Source organism: Mastigoproctus giganteus, chromosome 10, assembly GCF_048544385.1.
Source record: "Mastigoproctus giganteus isolate SK-2022 chromosome 10, ASM4854438v1, whole genome shotgun sequence".
NCBI lineage: Eukaryota > Metazoa > Arthropoda > Arachnida > Uropygi > Thelyphonidae > Mastigoproctus > Mastigoproctus giganteus.
In genome coordinates this window covers 216,939,911-216,965,430 of record NC_143584.1, presented here as the reverse complement: position 1 = coordinate 216,965,430, position 25,520 = coordinate 216,939,911, and the positions used below count along the sequence as shown (strand labels likewise).

At 34.4% G+C, this 25,520-nt stretch overlaps 1 protein-coding gene across 1 annotated transcript in view; it reads left to right on the top strand.

Annotated features, from left to right (window-relative positions):
- The window catches only part of LOC150079913 (uncharacterized), a 35,504-nt gene that overhangs the window by 3,042 nt on the left and 6,942 nt on the right, over nt 1-25,520 (top strand). Inside the window, exons 2-6 of the mRNA XM_090383973.1 lie at nt 6,195-6,289; nt 8,215-8,378; nt 12,762-12,862; nt 16,537-16,632; nt 21,084-21,190. Coding sequence (XP_090240099.1) covers nt 6,195-6,289; nt 8,215-8,378; nt 12,762-12,862; nt 16,537-16,632; nt 21,084-21,190 — 563 coding nt within the window. The remainder of the gene's footprint in view (nt 1-6,194; nt 6,290-8,214; nt 8,379-12,761; nt 12,863-16,536; nt 16,633-21,083; nt 21,191-25,520) is intronic.

The window sequence follows — 25,520 nt, the reverse complement described above, 5'->3', positions numbered from 1 at the left end:
AGGGGTGAAATGGGAGAGGGTTTTTTTTTTTTTTTTTTGGCTGATGCTGAATAAGCTTGCTTTCTTGCATCATATGCCTCTACTAATGCTAAATTCAAGATGCATTTTTTCATGTACGTGTGATTCTGTATTCTTGGTAACATTGCTCTTGTGTTTGAGATTTTCATAAGAAAAACAAAAAAAATATATTTTTCAAGTTAAGCAACAACACATTAAATTAATGTGAATCAGTGATAAATTCATCACTAGAGTGTTTTAACATATTAATTGCCATAATATTAATTAAAAATAATTCCTAGAGGACACAGTTTTTTTTTAATAATTATGCCATGAACAATATACCAACATATACTATGATCTGTCCAAAAAAATTAAGACCAACAGTCATGTTTGGGTCTGCCGGGCTATCTAGCTTCATTTTACATGAATGGATATGCTGCTACATACCCACATAGTTTGAACATTAACCCATTACTTGGCACTCTGTTGTTTTGTTCACAAAGACAGAAAAACTTCAATATTTAAATACCTATTAGAATAATTACACTGTTGTGAATTTTACCATTTCTCCAGTATAGTAGTATATTCACTTTGATCTCCATCATTAATTATTTTTAATTGGAAACTTAGCAGCAAAAAAAAAAAAAAAACACTGCTGCTAATGATTATTTTACTGTTATATTTTCCATAAAAAAATTCTTTACTACACTGTGTTCATAAAAAAAAAACCTGTTCTATTTCCATATTAATTTTTCATAGAGTTTTGTTGTTCCCAGTTTTTTTTTTTTTTTCCTATTTCGACTCTGAAACTATAATGCACTCATAATTTTTTTTTTGGGTAACAAGACTTGTTTTTATAACGTTTTCTAAGGATCCTCTCCCAAAATGGCATATAAAATACAGTACTGTATGCTAATATATTTTAATGTGGGATGTCAGCTAATGTGTTAAAGAAATTGTGATATAAATGTGTCATTATTATTAGCCATATGGTGTAAGGAAGCCTAAAGCTTATGCTGCACCAGCCAAAAAAAAAAAATTCCGAAGTTACCCTGAGAGAGAGAGAGAGCGAGAGAGAGTCAGTCAGTCAGTCAGTCAGAAGTAGAAAGGAGTCACCAAGAAAGAGAAGAATGATGATATCCAACTCAGGACCCTGGGTCTGACAAGCCCATACTAACCAGATGTGAGCTCCTGGAGTTAAATGTGGCCTAATGCTTAAAAAATTAGATGCAAACACTGCTTTAAGGTCTCAGTACATTGTGATATACAAACTACAGTGTATGTATTCAAATTGAAATGTTAAGAGTTGTACAAATAATATTAGAAACTGAATGTAAAAAAAAAAAAAAAAATCTGCTTCCACATGCGAGTTTGATGTGGTTATCTTGGTATATTTTCACAAGCTGCATAACCGCAGGATAGCTTATCCCTGTACCTGTTCAAGCATCTGAATTTTTCCATCATGCAGTACACACAAAGTTTTTTTTTTTTTTTTTTTTATTCTTAATTTGAATGACATCATTTGTATTAATTTCAAGCTAAGGTGCTTGGCTTGCAGTGATCATAAAAAAAAAAAAAAAAAAAACCCTTAATTTCCCATTTTTAACTATTTCTTGGTGTCCCCCCAAATCTGATGGTGTATAAAGTACACCAATGCATGCTGATATATTTGAATGTGCTAATGGATTAAAGTGAATTGTGATATAAATGTGTCACTTGTCCTAATGTTCTTAAAAAAATGAGACAGAAACACTGCTTTAAAGTCTTAGTATGTTGTAATCAACACAAGAAAGGCACCCGGGGTGGATGGGATCTATCCAGTTATATTAAAGGAGGCAGCAAAGGAAGTAAGCAAACCCTTAGCCATAATTATGAGAGCTTCCTTGGACTCAGGGGAGGTACCCATAGACTGGAAATGTGCAAATGTGATCCCAATTCACAAAGGAGGATCAAAGGCTGACACAAGTAATTATAGACCTGTGAGCTTAACTTCTGTTCCAGGAAAATTAATGGAGGCACTGGTTAAAGAAGCACTGCAGGATCATTTAGACAAGACTTCAATTATAGCTCAAACACAGCATGGTTTTGTTAAGGGGAAGTCTTGCCTGACCAACTTGATTGGATACTATGATGCAGTCACAAAAGAACTGGATGCAGGGAATAACTTTGATATACTTGGATCTTAGAAAGGCTTTTGATACTGTTGCACATGGAAGACTGCTACACAAATTGGAGCAGTGTGACATTGGAGGCAAATTGCTGCTATGGATAAAGGGGTGGTTGAGGGGGAGAAGACAGAGAGTGGTAATCAATGGACACTGCTCACTGTGGACTAATGTTATTAGTGGAGTCCCTCAGGGCTCAGTGTTGGGTCCATTATTGTTTTCTGTATTTATAAATGATATTGATGATGGTATATCAAGCTTAATGTCCAAGTTTGCAGACGATACAAAGGTTGGCAGGGTTGTCAAGGACACTACTGACACTATGCTGCTGCAACAGGATCTGGAAAGGTTGAGCAGATGGGCTGAGAGGTGGCAAATGAAGTTTAACATTGACAAATGTAAAGTACTACACATGGGAAACAGCAACCCCAGAGCAACATATCAACTCTGTGGTACTACACTGACAGTGGTAGAGAATGAAAGGGACTTGGGGGTGGTTGTGCAGGCAGATATGAAGTTCTCTGAGCAGTGCAGATGGGCTGCAAGAGTAGCTCATGGAGTATTGTCAATGATATACAGGAATTTTTCCGGCAGGGATAAGGAGGTGATTATTCCATTGTATAAGGCAATGGTCAGGCCACACCTAGAGTACTGTATACAGGTCTGGAGGCCTCATTTCAAGAAGGATGTAGAGCTGCTGGAACGAGTACAGAGAAGGGCAACAAGATTAGTGAATGGAACAAAGGGGTGCTCTTACGAAGAAAGGCTTAAGTTTTGCAAATTACAGTGTCTGGAGACTAGGCACCAGCGAGGTGATCTGATAGAGGTGTACTGTATAAAACCTTGAATGGTTTAAGCATGCTCAATGCTGATAGGATTCTTCCTCTAGCTCAGAAAAATCACCTGAGAGGGCATAAATTCAAATTGAGGAAAGACAGATGTAGGATAGACGTGCAGAAATTTGCCTTTAGCCAGCAGGTGGTTGGTTGGTGGAACAGACTTCCATCCCTTGTGGTGGAGGTTGATAGCCTAAATAAGTTTAAGGCTCAGCTGGACAGGTATTTTGAACGAACAGAGGGGTGAAGTGGAAGTGGGTTTTTTTTTGGCTGATGCTGCATAAGCTTGCTTTCTTGCATCAAATGCCTCTACTAATGCTAATGTAATGTGCAAACATTGAATACCACTCTGTCTTCTTCCACTGAACCATCCTTTTATCCATAGCAGTAACTTGCCCTTCATGCCACACTGTTCCAATTTGTACAGCAGTCTTTTGTGTGCAGCAATATCAATATCGTAGTATCCAATCAAATTGGTCAGACAAGAACAAACCTATGCTGTGTTTGAAGTATAACTGCCCGCCTGTCTCGACAGTCCTGCATTACTTCCCTAACCAGTAATAGCCGACCGGGCTAGCCGAGTGGGTAAAGTACCTGCCCGGCAACCCAAAGGTCGCGGGTTCGATTCCCGCCTCGAGCTTGGATCAAAGTACTGCAAAAACCTTGGGAGGTGCAATATGGCCACAGAAGCCGATGCGCCAACAACTACCAAAATCAATCTAACCAGTAATGCCATTATATTCCCTGGAACAGAAGTTAAGGTATCAGGTCTCTAATTACTCGTGTCACCCTTTGATTCCCTTTGTGAATTGGGGATACATTTGCACATCTCCAATCTGCAGGGACTTCCTCTGAATCCAAAGATGCACTCATAATTATGGCTAAGGGTTTGCTTACCTCCTTTGCTGCCTCGCTTAATATTATTGGATATATCCCATCCACCCTAGATGCCTTTCTGATGTTTAACTTCAACAATTTGTATTCCACTTTTCTCTTGTTTATTGCAAAATCATTTATTAATAAGTATCTGAATAATTTATTAATAAGTATTAATATTTATAAGTATTAATATTAATAAACATTTATTAATAAGTATCTGAATAAGTATCTTGCATCTTCTGGATGCAAGATACTTATTCAGTTTGTGCAGCAACATGAGCAGGATCATTAACAGTTGAACCACTAATACAAGTTGGCCAATGTGATTCATTTCCTTTCTTCTAGTGTTTACATAAGTAGTCTTTGCTGTTTTTCTCAGCATTCTTTGCCAGAGATTTCTCATCTGCCTTGGCTTGCCTAACCTTCATTGTGACTTAATTGTAGACTAGTTTATATCTACCATAGTCTTCTGTGTTATCTGATAATTTATATGCATCCCATACATTTTTCTTCTCTGCCACATGTCCCATTAGTTCATCTAACTTCCATTTAAGTCTAAGTCTTGAATGGTATTACTTGGTTGGTATAAAAATCTAGTAACTTCTGTAATTATTTCTCTGAATTCTTCCCGTGTAGAATTTGTTGTTGGTAACATCATTAATTGGTCCCCTGTATAGAATTTAAAAACCATCTGAGACCATTCTAGTTTCTTTTACAAAAACAAAAAGGTAACTACCATCAAGGGTAAAATCGTTACTTAATAACCACACCTTGTATCTCAATAAATCTCAATAAATGAAAGAAATGATTCGTACCCAAATTTAATGCCAATTCCAGTTCCTGTCACACAACCCTTGGTTGAATGACAGCAACTAGTGGAATTAGCATTAAATTTGGGTATGAATCATTTCTTCCATTTATTGAGATACAAGGTGTGGCTATTAAATAACAACTTTACCTTTAATGGTAGTCCTTTTACCCTTGGTGGTAGTTACTTCTTTAAATCCCATATCAGTACACTGTGATCACTGCCACTTATTAGTTCTTTTATCTGCAGATTTGTAATGTATGAAGAATCACTGCTGACAATGAGATCAAGAGTACTGCTCTTTGTTACCTCTTTGACATGCTGCTCTATAAAACAGAATATTGATCCTGAGTTTCCAAATTTGTACATTCAGTCATATAGTACCAAATAAAGTATAAGTATTATGTGGGACAAGAAGTGTTTGTTTTTAATCTTGGCTTGATATCAAAAAGTTTTTTTTTTTTTTTTGAAAGCAGCCAAAGAGCACCCTTTGAAATTGAAATAATGTTTACTTTTCCAAATGGAAAGCTTTTCCCCTCATCTTAGTTTTAATTAGCCATGTAACTAACTAATTGGTAAAGTTAACATGTTCCCCCTGCATGCTACTTATAAAAGTCCTAGGTTTGAATCCTGCCGGGATGGATTTTTTTTTTTTTTTTTCCCCACACTATAGCCAAGTTGGTTGGACTTTGGCAGGAGTTGCTTGGTTAATTCCCTCTGAAAACTTGGATATATATATATATATATTTTTTTTTTCATACAGTAAACAGAGAAACTGACCACAAAATATTTATAATTTATAGATATAATACACTGATGCTTCATTGTCTTAGTTGCCTTTCCTTAATGAACAAACCAACATTGCATAGGATATAATGGACTGTTTTCTTTAATAACAAAATGAAACTTATTAAAATAAAACATTAAAATAACTTTTTAAAATAAAAGATTTACATTATTTAGGATCATTTCTATCAGGTATAGTTCTGATAATTTTCAACCCAGTGGAATCAGCTTCCATTTAGAAAATGATCTGGATTACATTTGATAAAGATGTTCCCAGATACTGTCTATAATGCTTTATAAAATTATTTTTATTAGTGTTATTTTGTTAGAATAAACAGGCTATTGTTTTTTATGTAGAGAGTGTATACATGTTCATTTTCTATGTCATATAGATTTCATAATTAATTATCCCTTAATCTAACATTACAGCTGCATAACGTAAAGAAATAAAATGGTTGCTACTTTTTAAAGATATTTTAATACAAATATTCTACTTTATTAAAGTATTTAGTTAGTATTCCTTGTATTCATGTCAAGACAAGCAACTTTTATTTGCTTAGGATATAGGTATTAATTAAAGATAGAAATGGTGTAATAATTATCTGACAATAAAAAGTCTTGTTTTGCTTTTACGCAGTAAATTTTATTGAGAAAATGAAACTATCTGTAGGAATGTCTTTTATTTATTCTATTATTGTAATGCATATTTATATTTTTCAGGACCATCCTAGAAACCTTATTCCAGAATTATTAAAACAGTTTTATAATCTTGGTTGGGTGACAGGAACCGGAGGTGGAATTAGCATTAAATTTGGGTATGAATCATTTCTTTAATTTATTGTGATATAAGATGTGGCTATTAAATAATGACTGTTTCAATAAAATAAATATAATGAAATATTCCGTACCTTACAAACTATCCCCTTCCAAATTGCCTTGGGCTTGCACACACTGTTCCATACATTTCTTCCAAGCACAGAAACATTTATGGAAGTTATCTTCTCTAATCCCTTTTAACACTTTCTAGTACAGTCCAGAAAAAAAATGACAGCGTGAAGAATGGCACATTGAAAATTCACCACACCCAATGAAAGCATGAATGAGCAAATCCAGAATCAAATCGATGTTCCTCTGGTTTTTTTTTTTTTGATCAGTGTGGAATGGAGCACAATGAATTCATATCTCAAGGTAAAACCATCTACCAAGAAGTCCTTGAACAGCTACAGAAAAGGGTTCTGCATGTTTGATTGAATAGACCAAAAACTGCATTTTGCATCATCTGTTATGGAATTTTTGACCTCTAAAAAGATTCCAATGTTCCTGCAGCCACTGTATTCTTGGAACTTTTTTTTTGTCTTTTTCTAAAGGTCAAGAATCACATGAAAGATCATCATATTGGGATGATTGACAACATCCAGAGCACCATAACCAGTGCACTGAAGGACCTCACAGAAGACTTCCAGCATTGCTTCCAGAGATAGGAGCACAGAATTAATTTGCAGTAGAGAAATAAAAAGAAACTTGGTAAAGATTTTTATATATTTAAGATCAGAAAACTGGAAGCTACATTTTACATTTCCCAAGGTATATTTTATATTCAACAGAGAAAAAGCTTTACAAATTAAAAGAAACAGCAGTTGGCCAGACTTTGGAGGCATTAAGCACCAAAGTAATCAAATGTAAATTAATATATTTTAATTTGTGAGAAATGGTGAAAACTTTATTATTTTACAGTGCTCACTTTCTTGGCCATCAGAAGATTTTAAGTTTTTCTCAATCGACCAAGTGATAAATTTTACATAAATATCTTCATAAGGTCAAGGTGGGTCATAGATGCATATTAATTTACAAGTACATGATTCCAATGTAACTTCAATTGCCACAGCGTCAAAGAAAGAATAATTTGGTACTTAGAGATGTACTTTTGATATGATTTTTAATAATTAATATTAGTCCACCTATTTGCTTTGAGAATCTTGCACACTTGGCAGAGTTATAACCAGCAAGATTTCCATTCAGCATGCTGAACATTTTCACTTTTAGCCAAATTTCCAAAAAATTGCAAATAGGGTAATTAGATGAAATTAGTTTGGAAAGGTAAAGAAAGCCAACATAAGAACCACGGGAAACTTTTAGCAGTCAAACACGTTTCTTGCCACCACTGCAGCTTCTCCCTGCATTCTTGGTAAACAGATGGTGTGTGTGTGTGTGTGTGTGTGTGTGTGTGTGTGTGTGTGTGTGTGTGTGTGTGTGTGTGTGTGTGTGTGTGTGTGTGTGTGTGTGTGTGTGTTATCGTTAGTGGCAGTAGAAGTTGATAACAATGTATTGATTAGTGTTTTCTCATTATTAAAAGCAGATTATTGGAGTTCATAAGTGTAATGCCTTCACGGCTGAAATTTACTTATTGGTACACCCTCCAGACTGCCTTAGTCTTAGGGTGTTTATTCCCCCTTCCCGCTGTTTTAACCCGATAGGAAAACGACTTCTACTGCAACTACCGATAACATGCACAGTCTGTAGAAATAGTTTTCGTATCAGGTTAAAACAGCAGGAAGGGGGATAAACATCCTAAGACTGAGGCAGTCTGGAGGGTGTGCCCATAAGTAAATTTCAGCCCACCCACGAACTCCGATAATCTGCTTTTAATAATAAGAAAAAACTATAAGAAAATAAGAAAAAAATTTTTCCTTATTTGTTAACTAACCCAATGCAAAAATTTTTTTGTAATTATACTTTTAAGGAATGAGATCTATGTTGCTCCTTTTGGTGTCCAAGAAGAATGGATTCATCCAGAAGACATGTTTGTTCAGGATATTAATGAAAAGTCAATTTCTGGTCTGTCACACAAGAAACTAAAGAAAAGCGATTGCACTCCGCTGTTTATGAATGCTTACACTTTAAGAGGTATTAAATAAAACTATAGTTATTATTTATAATTGCCATTTGCATCTTATTTTGAAGCATATCCTTTTAACTACATACCTTTTCTTTCAGTGTAAAGAACTGTACACAGTTGCAAATTCTGCACTGCTGAGATTATATTCTTTATTTAGCTTATTTTAAGTGTCCTGTTTTCTGTGATTACTTTATTGTAAAGTTCTGTATAATTTATTGACATACAAGCACTTGACTGGTTCATGAACCAGAATAAAAACACTTCTGATCTGAAATTATTTGCTTTTGAGTTGCTTTTAATAATAATAAAAAAGCAGCACCGAAGTGAAACAGAGTCAGCAAAGTATCAATATTATTTTATGTCTCTAAAATAGTGTCAGTTGTTATAAGTACATACACTGAGCATCTCTTTTTCAAAATGGAAATAAGTTACTAAACAAGGAAGTGATATCACTGACTGACATCTTCAAAGCTGTCAGTCAGTGATATCACTTCAATCTGTCAACGCTTACCAAGCTGCTAACTCGCCATATTGATGCCCCATCAATAAAAGATATCATCGCACCAACAAGAGGAAGAAATAGAAGCCATCCCCCACTTAGGATGAAGCTATCAAACTTGGGCTCCCTAAAAGGAATGTTCCCATGTAACACCATTGAACACTTCAACACCTTCTCCATTGATCCGATAAAGTTTGAAGTCAACAAAACCTACAGAAGCCAAATTATAGACCAAATCTGGACTAAATCACCAGGATTGCTATGAAAATTGAGCAGTTTTTATTAGAAATTTGATGATATGACCAAATAAAATGCAATAATGTAATGAATAAATAAATCTGTTATGTTAGTTACTGATAAAGAAGTCAACCTATGTATTTAACTCTTCAGTTATCAAGATCTATGTTAATTCAAAGGGAATACATTTAGTAAATGTATATATCTATTTAATAGTTTTTATTATACAATAATTATATTGTAAAGAGCTGAAAATTTGTACAAAAGTGTATAATGTATATTTTATAATTTCTGTATACCTTCTAGCCCACTTGCTGTACAGGGGGTGAACCTTGTGTTAATAAACTGATAGTAAATAAATAAAAAAATAAATAAAAAAAGCACTGGTATATTGGCATGTAGTGTTTACTTATGCAGGATATGTCACCCAACGTCATCAGTGGTGTAGGGGATTGGGAATCAACAGACAAAGCTAGTGGAACAGTTTCTGAAGTTTTAAGTTATATTTTTTACTATATTGTAAAGTTTGAAAATGGCAGCTATAACTTGGCTTTTTACAAATTATTTATATTTTCAGTCTGACCATTGCAGAATAAGGCCTACCAATTGCATAATTTGAGCTTTTAAAAAAATCTTCGGCACATCTGCTGTAATTTTTTTTTTTTTTGGTTTTGTTTTGCATTCTTGCACACACACACACACACACATTATGCTAAAAGTGTAGTTTTTGAACAAAGATACAATCTGCTTCATCAAGATGGACACCTCAGTCTGGTCTCTTTCCTTAGTTGCAGAAAATATTGCTAGAATGTTACAAAATTTTTAATAATATTCTGGCCATTTTCCTATCTAAGTAGGAATTGTTCTGAAGATTTTAGTGATAGAATTAATTTGATAGTAATCTCTGGGTTTCTGTTTATGGAGCAAAATAATGCAGCTCTTCAGTCACAGTGGATAAAATATAGCCCCTAGAGGCTTGTTAAATAAAGTCAATAAGTAAAGCCCAGGATGTTCATTATTTTATCAAAAAAATAATGGGATCCATTAAGATCCTTGAAGAGAGGCGCCTCCGTAGCCAGATGGGCAGGAGCAGCAGTGCGTAGCACACGCTTCTTGAATAGACCGGGGTTCAAGCCTGTCACCACCAAATACGGAGGATGCGAAAGGTCAGGGAATGACCACCGCATATCCCCAGCCTGGATAAAGGGTGACGTGGTTGGCGTCAGAAAGGGCATCCGGCCGTAAAAATTTCATACCAAAACAAAAAAAAACAAACAAATGCTGACCTCATACATATAATGGGAAAAAGCGAGGAAAAATAAAAAAAAAATCCTTGAAGAAGGAATTCATTAATATTTTCTGTATACAGTGGACACTGCTTATTGTCACCACTTTGGGACCCAGTTAATTGATAACAGTAACTGAGAAAACAAGAATGCAGCTGTTCAGCATTGTTTATTGATGAAGAGTGGAAATGTATACATAAAAAGGTGTATGTTACCAGAAAGAAAACATTAAAATCAAGCAATATAAAATACTTTAATTTGACTGTCCACAATTTCTTCAAGAACACCATCAATAAAAATGAAACTCTGTTTCTGGAAATCCGTACAAACCATTAAAAAATAATAAAGAAAATATTAAAATTAAGAATTAGAAAAGAGTTAATGCTCTACTGTAATACAGCCATATCGATAGGAGTACAAAAACAGTACTTTCTTTCATGGAGCAACAACACCAACAAACTTGAGCTGTATGGGGCAAAGTGGTAACCAGGCATGGAATGTGTTGGAGTTTAAGAACAAATTAGGATGTTACATACTCATTTCCACTGCATGTGCATAAACTGCGATAAGGCACAAAAGTGATAGCAAAAACTGAAGCACTGATTTTGATAACTGTCATTTTTTTCTACACATTAGTATATCTCTGATCTGGACTCCATAAAAGTAATAACATCATCTGTGATCACAATAAGTGGCATGCACTGTACATCTGTTTTGGTAAGATTTAATACATTAAAAACTTCAGAAGAAATAAAGTCTGCAAAAAATATATGGCTGATGTGTGAGGAAACTTGATATTAATTAACAGTCGAAGGCAAGAAAGCCAGATCTTAGATGAGGAAAGAGCAAAGGCTTCCATGTATTCATTGGACCATATCGGACATTCATGGTATGGTGTGGTGTGGTGTCTTGCTGGAAAACTCCATTACCATTGAGAAGAACCAAGTGCATGTTATACATAATAATGAGCAAATAGTTCACAATCATTAAGCATTATACATACCTATCAGGAGTTCTAAAGATTCCTACTAAAAACATCCCATGAATACTTTCTCTACTGTTGCAAGAATAGCCATTAATTTGTGTTCTTTCCACCAATAAAAATGCTTTGCTAATCCGAATGGTCTTCATAGTATGTGTTATGAGTCAGATTCTTGTGGTATTCCATCTAGCATTTGTGGTTATACCTCTTTCAGAGTCCATTAAATCCTGGCACTTACCCATGGTTGCTGCAGTTCACACACATAATGCACCAGGTTTGCATATTGCTAAATGTTTCCTGCTTTAGGAATAGGGATCTTTTAGTGCAGGTAAGTACATATAATGTGCATCATGTAAAACATGTGGAAGCATGTGGTCAATTCTATAGAAGCAAAGGGCATGTGAGGAAATTGATATATCATATTACTGAATAATACTGCATCCCTTTATGATAATAACTGTTGTGAGCAAGTTACAATTGGCATTTTATTTGAGTTGTGTGAGAGATTTCACATTTATATCACACAATGCAGTTAGTTTGGAAAAGAAATTATCTGAAGTACTCATTTCAGTATAGGTTCCTTGCATCTCTATAATCAGGTAAAAACTATATTGTCTTATTGCTTTGGAATGGGAGAAATTATACTTTCAAGAAGAAATTTTCTGGCATAAGTAGGAACGTATGTTTACATATGCAGATAAATAGAGGATAGTTTTGTCTTTTTATTGAAAAGAGTTCCATCACTGTTTCAGCAGGTTTTTGCCATTCATTAGATAACAGGAAAAAAAAAATTTTTAAATGAAAATGTATACCACTGAGGATACATACAATATCCTCTTAAATGTAATCTTACATCAGTAAATGAATGTTTATTTAGAAAATTAATGATGTGTGGGCCCACCTTTCATCTTAGTGAGAGCTGTGGTCCTTTTATGAATACTTCAGACTAATTTACAGCATTGGGATGCTGATATTTTGTACCAGCATTCCATCTCCTCCTAAGGAGATGGAATGCTGTTCCAGAGGTTTCAGGTGGATTATACCATTAGCCAGTCCAATTCAGCAATACCTTTCTCCTCAAATTAGATATCTAAAAGATGGATTTGTGCAATGTTGGTATCATTTAATTGTTCTGAATGTCAATATGATGTAGATGTCCTCGTTTGTACATTGACAAATCTGTGATCTTGCTCTTTTCCATGCAAAATATTATTCTGTGTATGGGTGAATAGATAGAGCAAACATTTTGAACCATATACCTGATTTCAAAGAACAATGGACAAACATCTTAGGTTGATCCTTATAGAGAATAGTTAATTAAGAATTAATCACTTTTAAACAATTTAAATATCGATAAAAAATATTTATTTGTTACTGTTGTTTATAGGGGCTGGAGCAGTGATCCACTCACATTCTAAGAATGCCGTTTTAGCAACGTTGGTTTATGAAGGAAATGAGTTTCGGATCACTCATCAAGAAATGATCAAGGTGAGTTTATCAGAAAAATTAATTTTTCAAGTTACTTCACTTATGTGTGATTGATTATAAATCACAGAAGGAATATTTATTTGAAATATGCTAAAAATCCTTTCCTGTTTTATTTTGAGAGAGCAGCTGCAATTGCCTACCTATATGACACATATAGGTATATAAACTAAAGGTTGCAGATTTACTTAAATGTACAGAACAAGTGAAAACTGAAATTGGAATGAGTTTGGTACTTTCGATCATCATTTTTTCTTCCCAAAAGAGGCTTTCTATTATCATCTTGTCAACATACTAAGTTAATCACTATTCATGACATTTGCTGTATATGTGGACTTTCAAATAGAATAAGTCACAGTTCTGTTACACTAGATTTTCCATCTCTGAAGTGTGGAACACTTTAGTTCAGTGTTCCACACTTCAGAGATGGTTCCATGCTTTAGTTCAGTTTTATACATTTTCACACCACTGTACTTATTTCCTCTTTATTATTGCTTTTTGTTATTTCTTAAGAGATGTCTCTTTCCTTGATTCTCTCCACTAATTCTTTTTCTTACCTCATTTAAATTACAAAAGCTTCTTTTTGCCACCCTTTTAAAGGTATGAATATAAATGTTCATGAAACACTGTAAAAACATTCAGCATTTCTTTATATCATCCTGCATTATGTGGCTCGCATATAAATTTAAAACTGTACCTTTTGAAATCATAAATGGAAACGTCGCCTCCGTAGCCAGGTGGGCAGGAGCAGCAGTGCGTAGCACACGCTTCTTGATTAGACCGGGGTTCGAGCCCGTGACCACCAAATATGGAGGATGCGGAAAGGTCAGGGAATGACCACCACATATCCCCGGAGCAATATGGCCTTAGTTGCTAATGCTCCTGAAAACCAAATAACAAACAACAATAAATGAAAACAAAACAAATCATCACAAACTTGATTTTTTTAATTTATAATTTCAAAATACAACAAAACACTAAAAATTTAACTTACAAAAAGCATGTAATGTTTACATTAAATATTAAAAAAAAAAATACAAACTTAGTTTCATTTTTTCTAGGTAAATATTACCCTGGAAAAAATTAATTAAAAAGAAATAAAAATTAGTAAAATAAAATATGATATATTCTATTTTTTGCTATATAGGTTTTTTATATACTATTAAAATAGTATATAAAAAAATATATAAATGATAAAAATACTTTAACTGTTGATAAGAATATTTTCACTATTTACCGTTTGTTGTAAACAATTGCACTCTAAATAATAAGAGTTTGTTATTACAAAATCCTTTCAGCTTGCTGCCTGTGTGTTGATCAAGATTTCCTATTTCCAGGGCTACTCCAATGAGCAGTGGCTCTGGTTAACATCTTGTAACTTATGTGAAAGGATTGAAAAATCAAAAATTTAGGGTTTTGTATCTCAATTCACATATCTAGTTTGTTAAAGATATTTTTGTTCTTCGTAACAGTAACTTTCACAATTTTGATTCCTTTTTTATTTCCACTGTTTGGTTCATGGCTTGGTTGAGTTCCCTTCTGTAGATGAACTTGCTTTTTGTTCTGTTTTCATTTTGTTTACGTTGCCAAGGAGCTTTGATTCTTGAGAAGTGCATAACTTATTTTTCTTCCAGTTATTTTCATGACCATTTTCAAGGTCCTTTCTCGTTAACATGTTTTTATTTAAACATTGCATTATGCTAAGTTATATCAGTTAAACTAAGCTAAGTTATATCAGTTTAACTGTTAATTAGTTAAAGGGCATTTTTCCTAAGTAAGGCAGCTAGCTACTAAAGCTGGAAATTAAAGACAAAAATCTGCATTCTGGTTTAATAGAATTTAGTGATTTAGAATTTGGAAAAAGACAAAATATTGTAATATAGAAGCAACTTCGCATTCTTCTTCAGAGACTTAATCGATGAACTTTAAATTGTGAATAGTGGATAAAAATAAAATATAAAAAGGAACATGGTACACATATATGCCTGCTATCCTCATTGCTGACTTTTTTTTATTTTCTTAGCCAGCAGTAGGAATGTGTTCTGTTACAGGAGCAACACTTTTTTATATGTAATATCTCAGCGCTTAATGTATGCATACCATTTATTTTATTTTATTTTATTTTGCAGTCACTAATGTAGCTTACAGTAAAATTAATTTAATTCTGCCTCCAAAGAAGGAAATGATATGTCCATTGCATTGTATGTTGTAATATCTTCTTCCAAAAGCTGATTTCAAAAATTGTTTCCATCACATCAGGTTTCTTGAAAAAAATCACAAAATAAATTTGTGAAAAATCAAATTTTTTATTAATTTTGGCAGAATTTGTGCACTAAAATTATAACAAAATGCTACTTTTACCAGACTTTTATATATATTTAAATACATGTTTAAAACACTATTGAAAAGGGCAGTGTGGTAAAAAGTCCACTAAACACGCATCTCATTTTAAAATCTGATTTATGATGGTCAAATTTTTGTTTCTTTGATTTTCTTACAGATCCTTCTACTTTGTGTTCCCTCTTCAGCATCCAGCAATAATCAGCCACCATGTTGACAATATCCTGGTGAAACCTTTCACCCTGATCTTCACTAACACTTCCTAGATTTTTTGGGTAGTTGGCATAGGAGTGTAAAAAAAAAAATGTACCTTGACACTCATGTTGCAGCCCAGTTTCTCGAAGTTTCCCAGCATACTTTCAACTATATTCTTGTAGTCTGGATCCTTGTTGTTCCCTAAGAAGTTCTCAACAACAGACCCGAAGTTAATCTACGCCTGTTTTTCTCTTTTATTCATAGTTCCCCTAAAATCTCGGTCCATTATCTGTTTGCAAATTTGACATCCAACAAAAATACCTTGTTTTATCTTCTCTTATGTGATCAATGGGAATTTAGTACAAAGGTAGTTGAAGCAGGAACCTTCTTGAGGTAAAGTTTTCACAAATTGTTTAATCAAACCCATTTTGGTGTGCAATGGTGGAAAGAGGACAGTTTTGGGGGTCTACCAGTGGTTTATGAACTGTTTTTAGATCCAGAAAATTAACATCAACATTTTATTAATACATTCAATAATACATTAACTTAAGTGATTTGTGAAAAAATGGTACATGATAGGAAAAACAAATAACATTTCTAAAATAGCATAAAGAAACTGAGTTAAAAACAAACATTAGTTTACAAGCACATCAAAAACCATGCAGAGTATTTTTATTTACATACTAATTTGAAGAATAAAAAAATGCAGCTGTCTTAAACATTTACTGTTTGAATTGTCTTTTTATCATTGTCTGCAGAGCACCACTAATTCCTTCACTCTGTTTTACAATGGGAATATATTGTAAAATTTTTTTTTTTTTTTTTTTTTAATATCCTTTTTGCATATTTACTCCTGAATCATTAAAAGATGAAAAATAAATCAAATGAAACAATTAAAACTAAGATTATGTGTACTAATTATGAAATTCATCCATAACAGTTTGCCACCTTTCTAGTGTATTAGTCATTGTTATTATGTACTGAAGGTATGATTCTTTTCAAATTATATAAGTAATTTGGGGGGGGGGATCTGATAATCATAAATGTTGAAAATTTATAATACTTTGTAAACTTTCAATTTTGTTAGGAGAAATAATTTTCTTTTTCTGCTTTCTAAAACCAGATTATTTAATTTCATGAAGGGTATTAGAAAAGGAAGAAGTGGAACAAATTATGATTATGATGAGGAACTAATAGTCCCTATTATTGAGAACACAAAAGAAGAAAGGGTTTTAAAGGTAATTCACTTGTATTTTTATATTATGTTAAGAAGGAACACAAAGTATGCTATGTAAAGTAAGCAAAAATTTATTAAACTCTCCCACAGTTATATATAATTTATATCATTCTGCTCCTTTTCTCCTCACAGTTGTTTCTGCAAGGAGTTTGAAGCTGGTCTTCAGAATTGTCTCTCGAAGTTGTGCTTCATAATTAAAAATGTCATATGTAATGCAAGATGAATACATTGTTGCTTACATGCAGAATTTTTCTCATTCTGTAACCCTCCCTGCTTTTTTTTGAGAAGAAAATTGAAAGCAGGTTTTGTGTACTTTTTCCCGTGTTTGCTTTATTGCAAAAATTTCTGCAAATAACATCAAGATCAAAATATCATAAACACAATGCGAAATTGGTTGAAAGTATTGCAACAAAATATAAATTCAGTTGGAATTTTATATAAATTGTAATCAAAGCAGTAATTTTGTTTTCATGTAATCTGTTGTGGCATTATTATTTCCAATATCAGCAGTTTTTTTAAAGGGAAAGTGCTACCTGCTTATTTTTTCTGCTCCTTATTTTGGAATAAATATGTTGAAGTGAAGAAATTCAATGCAAATCATGAAGCAGATCAGCAGTATTACAGAAGTGGCTAATGGAGTTAGATTCAGAATCAAAAATATAAAATATAAAGTTATGAAAAATATAAAATTCTGCTATTCCTGAAATAAAAGTAGAGGTTAAACCATATACAGGGTTATTGCAAAGTAGCTTAACAACTTTATATACTGATAGCTGTATTGTATATAAAATGAAGCAGAAAGATAGCCACAAGTGATTTTTTTTTTTTTTGAGACAAGTGGTAATTATGTCTGCCTTCATCAGAGGCACTGCTGTAGCAACAACTGAGTGCCAAAAAAGTGCAATGTCTTTTTGTATGAAGAAACAAAGTCAGCAACAACAGTTTAGAAATGATAGGCATAATGTAGCTGAGTGGTCATGAACAAAGGTGCTGAAGCATATGCACTTTGAGCAGACTTTGGTTCAAGCCTGCATGACTGCTAAATATGGTTAATGATTGTATTCATTGTCAAAATAATGTGAACTCCTCTGGCCTAGTCATGCTGGAGTATAAACAAGAACATTTTTTTTTTTTTTTTTGCACTCATTTTACAAAGGATCCACCCAACAGAAATTCCATGTATAGTGGCACAGAAATTTCATGAGTACAGAATGTTTGTGACTCATGCAAATAAAACAGGCAGACCAAGTGCAAGTGATGAAACAGCAGAGGAAGTGAAATGTATGCTCCTCAGCAGCTGAAAAAATCAAAGTATGCAAATCATGAATTGGGTCTGCCACCATACCTATTAAGAAATATTGTTCAAGGTTTAGGCCTAAATGGTTGTCAAATGAACTAATGAGACTCTTGGCAGAGAAGAAAAATGCATGGGATGCATATAAATTATCAGGCGACACAGAAGCCTATGATATATATAAGCTAGTCTATAATCAAGTCACAAAGGAGGTTAGGCAGGCGAAGGCAGATTACGAGAAATCTTTGGCAAAGGATGCTAAGAAAAACAGCAAGCATTTCTTTACCTATATAAACTCTAAAAGGAAGGGGATGAATCTGATTGGTCCACTTGATATCGATGGTTTGACTGTTGATGATCCTGCTCAGATAGCAAACAAACTGAATGAGTATTTTGCATCTACATTCACACATGAGGAGTTATTAAGGTTTGAAAATGGCAGAAGGTTATCAAATTGTAGCAGGGTGCTTAATGATTTTGTAATAACTGAGAACAAAGTGGAGGAGAAATTGTTGAAGTTAAACATAAGAAAGGCGCCTGGGGTGGATGGGATCTATGCAGTTATATTAAAGGAGGCAGCAAAGGAAGTAAGCCAACCCTTAGCCATAATTATGAGAGCATCCTTGGACTCAAGGGAGATCCCCATGGACTGGAGATGAAATTTGCAAATGTATCCCCAATTCACAAAGGGGATCAAAGGGTGACACGAGTAATTACAGACCAGTTAGTTTAACTTCTGCTCTGGGTAAAATAATGGAGTTGCTGGTTAAAGATGCATTGCAGGATCATCTAGACAAGGCTGCAGCAATAATTTAGATACAGCATAGGTTTGTTAAGAGAAAGTCTTGTCTGACAAATTTGATTGGATATTATGATGTGGTTACAAAGGAACTGGATGCAAAAAATAATTTTGATATCATATATTTGGATTTCAGGAAAGATTTTGACACTGTTGCGCATGGAAGACTACTGTACAAATTGGAGCAGAATGGTATTAAGGGTGCTACAATGGATAAAAGGATGGTTGAGTGGGAGAAGACAGAGGGTGGTAATCAATGGGTGCTGCTGTTTGTGGACTAATGTTATTAGTGGAGTCCCACAGGGTTCGGTGTTGGGTCCACTGTTGTTTTGTATATTTATCAAATGATATTGATGAAAACATATATTAGGCTTAGTTTGCAGATGATACAAAGGTTGGCAGGGTTGTTAATGACAGTAATGGCAGTGTGTTACTGCAACAGGATCTAGAAAATTTGGGCAGATGGGCTGAGAAGTGGCAACTGAAGTTTAACCTTGACAAATGCAAAGTACTGCATACGGGTAGAAGTAATCCCAGAGAAACGTACCAACTGTGAGGAAGGACAGATGTAGAATAGATGTGCAGAAATTTGCCTTTAGCCAGCAGGTGGTTAATTGCTGGAACAAACTTCCATCTGTCGTTGTGGAAGTTGATAGGTTAAATAAATTTAAGGAGGAACTGGACAAACATTTAGAGGGGATTGTTTTGTAATTTTTTTTTTTTTTTTGGCTGATGCTGCATAAGCTCACACACTTGCTTTCTTGCATCACATGCCACTACTACTACTACCACTACCATCATCAATTTGAAAAGTGCTAGGAAATGTTTGCATCTGAATCCTTAACAGCAGTCAAATGGTGCAGTCAGTCACAAAGACAAAATGAAACTTAGCATTAGTAGAGGCATTTGATGCAAGAAAGCAAGCTTATGCAGCATCAGCCAAAAAAAAAACCCACTTCACCCCTCTGTTCGTTCAAAATACCTGTCCAGCTGAGCCTTAAACTTATTTAGGCTATCAACCTCCACTACAAGGGATGGAAGTCTGTTCCACCAACCAACCACCCGCTGGCTAAAGGCAAATTTCCGCACGTCTATCCTACATCTGTCTTTCCTCAATTTGAATTTATGCCCTCTCAGGTGATTATTCTGAGCTAGAGGAAGAATCCCATCAGCATTGAGCATGCTCAAACCATTCAAGGCTTTATACACCTCTATCAGATCACCTCGCTGGTGCCTAGTCTCCAGACACTGTAACTTGCAAAACTTAAGCCCTTCTTCGCAAGAAGTTTCTGTGTTGACACAGAAACTACCAGTTTCTGTGTTGAAACAGGCAGAGCATAATGATAAAAACAACCTACCCAAGTGTCTCATGTTCAGTGATTAATCCACATGCCATGTTAGTAACTGTGTTAGCACATACAATGTTTGTGTTTGGGACTCAGAAAAACCAGGTGATTCATTCTTACTTGAACATATTCATGATGGCCTGAAAGTCTGTGTGTTCTGTGCTTTGGGTTCAGAGAAAGTTTACAGGCCTTTTTTTTCATGAAAATATGATCGCCAGTTTTTTTTGTTTTTGTTTGTTTCTTGTTTATATTCCGACAACCACCAGGTCAGTGGAGTTTACAATAAACCATGAATATACAATATACAATTGTTAATCATATTTAGCAGTCACGGGCTTGAACCACAGTTCACTCAAAGAGGTTGTGTTCGGCACTCTCACTCCTGACCATTTGGCTGTGTAAGGCCTAATGCTTGAATTTCCTGATATCACAAATCAGCAATGACAACTGCAGCAGACAATTGTTCTTCAAAAAAGATGGCACTTCACCTCATTATCATTAAGAAGTGACAGTATGCCTGGATCAGCCCATCAAAGAAAGATGGGTTGGTCATTTGGGTCCCATTCATTGGCCTCCATGATCCCCAGACTTAATGCCAGTGGATTTCTCTTTTGTGGTTTTGTGAAAGATGACGTCTATTACCAAGGAATGTGGTTGAACTGAAAGATAGACTTGCTGTTGCCATAGAAAAAGCAACCCCTGATGCACTGCATAAAGTGTGGGAGGAGCTTGATTTTTGGTGGAATGTTTGTTGAATAACTATTAGTGCCCATATTGCAAATCTGTAGGTGTAACTCATCAAAACTTTAGGTGCTCTTCTTTAATTTGATTTACTTGCCTTCCCTCAGTTTCTAAAATTATGTTGCTTACAAATGTTTAAAATTGCCAGTTACTTTGTAATAATCCTGTAGTTACATTGCATCGGTTAATATAATTTTTATTTGAATGATATGAAAAAAGAATTAGACTATAAATTGAGTGTCTAATAAATGTATTAAATAATTTTTTTTTAGGGTAGGATGGAAAATGTAATTCTAAACTACCCAGATACTTGTGCAATATTGGTTCGAAGACATGGCGTGTATGTTTGGGGAGATACGTGGGCAAAAACAAAAACCATGTAAGTGATTATTATTATAAATTATAGAATGAAAATTATAAATGTAATTTTGATATTGTTTTACCTCATCCCTTGATCTAAGAAGTTTAATTTTTTGTTATAATTTGTTTACAAATAGCCATATTTTAGTTAGTTAGTTAGTTATTTGGTTTTTAGGAGCATTAGCAACTAAGGCCATATTGCTCCGGGATGTGCGGTGGTCATTCCCTGACCTTTCCGCATCCTCCGTATTTGGTGGAAACGGGCTCGAACCCCGGTCTAATCAAGAAGCGTATGCTGCGCACTGCTGCTTCTTCCCACCTGGCTACGGAGGCGCCTCCATATTTTAGTGTTAATTACTTAGGATGAAAATCAAGAAGAATTTTATACTTTTGTTTTTCTTAATCTTGTCAAAATTTGTAATTCTGAAGCATTTTATTCTGTGACATAGGCAGTACAATTTTCTTTTGGCCAATTTTGAATATGTATAAAATATTTTTTTCAGATCATGCACAGAACATAAATCTGACCATAGCAACATCTGTGGGATTTGCCAGTATGAGATGGCAGGGAATTTTGCATTATTAATGGGTTGTTTTAGGTTTAATGGAAAGTTATTTTTAGAGACCTCTCACTTGTAAAATGAGTGGTGAAATTAAACTTTTGTTGCACTTTTGGCTGATGACTAGATCACATGGTATGGTTAGGGACATCCAGAGCTAACACGGGTACAGTCTGTCCTCGTATAGCACGATAGTTGCGTTCCTAGAAACCCTCGTGCAATGCGAAATCGTGCAATATAAACAACAGGCCCTATGGGAAAAGTAGGGTTAGGTGCCGACCACACAAGATTGAACACACATTTGGAACCAAAACATTACCAAGCAATAAATAATCGGGTAATTTTAATCGTTATAAAATATGTTAAGTATTTTATAACGATTAAAATACGTAATAAAAATATTATAATAAAGTATTTTTTAATACTAAAAAAGTATTTTTTACGAATAAAATACGTATTTTATTCGTAAAAAAATTATTATATTAAATAAAATAGTCGTAATAAAATACTTACGTATTTTATAATACGTAAGTATAAATTATAATACGTAAGTCGTAATAAAATATTGCTAATGCTTTTGCTTCTATCGTAAGCAAACTTGCTTTTTGTTTGATTTTCTATCCAAACAGATGACAGCCATTCCATCTCTTCCAATTCTTGTGTCTTAATCTAATGGATTTTAATTACACTGAGTTGTTCCTGCTATGAAAGTTGTTTTTATTTTCTCTGCATTCTTTGTAATTCTCGGCGTTGCCTGATTTAGGTCTATAGCACGTGCAATATCACATGGCCTTTCATTTCGCTCAAAGCGTTTCACAATTTCATATTTTTTCTCTATCGACAGAGGCGGACAGAAGCCTTACGGGGGAAACCACGGTGGGCCGGAGGCCGGTGTGATTTTGGCCATAAACTGTAGTATGAGGCCACTATAAATTTTCCCGGTTAAGAATTTTTGACCCAGTCCGCCTCTGTTTATCGATATTGGTTTTTTTTTTTCACTGAATCTGCAGTGTCTTAGCCAGAACGCTTCCTTTTCACACCTTTTAGTATTTTACTCATTTTTAGGGAATAAAGCACAATTACAAAACGAGGAGGCACGCTTGATACACATAAACAAAGCTGCGCGCGTGTAGCAACTGAATAAACAACACCGTAAAGGCCGAGATACACTATTAACACCTCACATTTTACTAAAGCACATTTCTGGGGGTTACTACCATAAAACAATAAAAACAATTTCCAGTTGCGTTTCTGCTAGTGGAATCTGTTATAAACTGGTAGTAAACTCCATCTAATTGCATTTGCCATTATATCGATAACTGGAATTGTGTTGGTTTTTACGTTATTATGGTGAAATGTGTTTCCCCTTCACTGATATAAAACACATAAATACATTTTCAGAATCTTCTTCATTCCTATCGTGTTGCGTTCAGTTGGGGTGATTCCGCGTTCGACTGCCATTTCTTGTAAACACAAAGGCGAATCGTGTATAAGCGAATTCGGTTCGTGTTATATAAGATAACGTTCCCCTATTTATAAATCGTGTGTGATCGAATTCGTGTAATGTAAACACGTGTTATACGAGGACCGACTGTACTGGGTGCAAAGTGCATGATAGAGAACCTTCCCTTTTGTGTATCCAAATGTAGATGTGAGGGTTAAAAAGCAACAAGCCAATTTTAACATATTAAATGAATAAGATAAAAAAATTAATAAAATAAAACATTTTTATTATTTTAAGCTCATAGAATTTTTTGATTGTTAAAAATTTAATTATTTAAAAATAATTGTAAATTATCAAGGTTGGTTTTTCAGGATTTTTCTCTAAAGCCAGTTGTTTCATTGATAATTTTTGACAGAGCATTTTTATCATAAAAATGCTCTTTCTGGCTAAGGATCTAATATATTAGATCTTCTCCATTAAGCTCTCACCATGACATACAGTAGGTACCACTTAAATATGATTACTGGTTATTAGAATTGGCCATTTCATAGAATCAAATTTCAGAAAACGGAATCAGATCATCAGTTTTGTTTATAATCACTTTTCTAGAAAAAAAGCTACAATAGTTTCCAGTTTCTACCCATATGCTAAGGCAAGAAAAGTCCCTTTTCTTGCCTTAGCATATTCAATTTCCAGCTGAATTGGCATTTCTATCATCCAGTGCCATGAACCTTTACACCAAATCCTTACATTGAAGAAATAGCAGGTATCATAATATTTAGTATAGTAATATTATGTATAATATTTAGTATCATAATACTGTTCTATGTATGCCATTAGTGATTTCCTTTTTATTTTTCCTTTTACTGAATCTTAGGGATGCCAAATGTTTAAAATCAGATACGGACAGAGGTTTAGCTATTCTTCAGAATAGGCATAACCCTGTATATACACCAGGAATTTATAATAGAATTGCTGTCAATTGCTTTGTTAAATAATGCAGTAAGAACAACTAACAGAAAAAATGAAGCGAGCTTAATACAAAAACAAGGAATGCCATCAAACTCATGGAAGAAAATGTAGGGAGGTTCTTAATGGTTGTCTCCATATGATCATTTGAACACACTAAAGAAAGTGTGAAGTAAAACTACCAGGGCCATATACACCTGTTAGACTACTGAGGCGAAATACACTTGCTGGATTGGAAATATTTTGAAATCTGTGAGCTGATTAGGCATTAAGATCGAAACCTACAACTTAGTGCTGGGCCCCATTGTTATTCTCTGTATTTATTAACGATATTGATGAAGGCATATGGCTTAATGTCTAAGTTTGCACATGATATGAAGGTTAGCAAGGTAATCAGGGTATGTTGCTACAACAAGATATAGACAAATTGGGCTGAGAAATGACAATTGAAGTTTAATATTGACAAATGCAAGGTACTTCATATGAGAAGCAATAACCCCAGAGTAATGTACTGACTGTGTGGTACTATACTCAGGGAAGTGGAAAATGAAAAAGACCTATGGGCAATTGTGCAGTGAGATATTGAAGTTCTTTAAGCAGTGCAGAGAGGCTGCTAGGACATTTCATGGGGGTTTTGTTAATGATATACAGGAATTTTTCCAGCAGGGATAAGGAAGTGGTTATCCTATTGTATAAGGCAATGGTTAAACCACACCTTGAGTTTTGCATACAGGTCCGGAAACCTCATTTTAGGAAGGATCTGGATCTGTTGGAACAGGTTCAGAGAAGAGTAACAAGATTAGTGAGGGGAGCAAAAGGGTGCTCTTACTAGGAAGGGTTTCAGTTTTTCAAACTGCAGCCTAGACTAGGTACCTGTGAGGAGATCTAATTGAGGCCTTTAAGATCTTGAATGAATTGAATAAGTTCACTGCTGATGGAATCCTTCCTCTTGCTCAGATTACACACCTGAGGGGGGCATAAATTCAAATCAAGGAAGGATGGTTGCAGGTTGGATGTGTAGAAATTTGCCCTTCATCAGAGGGTGGTTGATTGTTGGAACAAACTCCCATCTGGTGTTGTAGAGGTGGGTACTTTGAATAAATTCAAGAACTAGATAAACTGAGAAGACTGACAGGTGAAATTGTGCCTGTATTTATTTGTTAGCTGATGCTGTATAAGCTTGCTTTCTTATATCATTTGCCACTGTTCCTACTAATAATAATTTCAGTAGAGGAATTCAAAGGAAAAATCCTCTTTTTCTTACCAAATTTCTCCCTTAATTAATATAAGAAAAATACTGTGCGTCTTCACAGACTGAAAGTATCGATAAGCTTATTGATAGTGACAACATATTAGAATTTATGGAGCTGAAATAA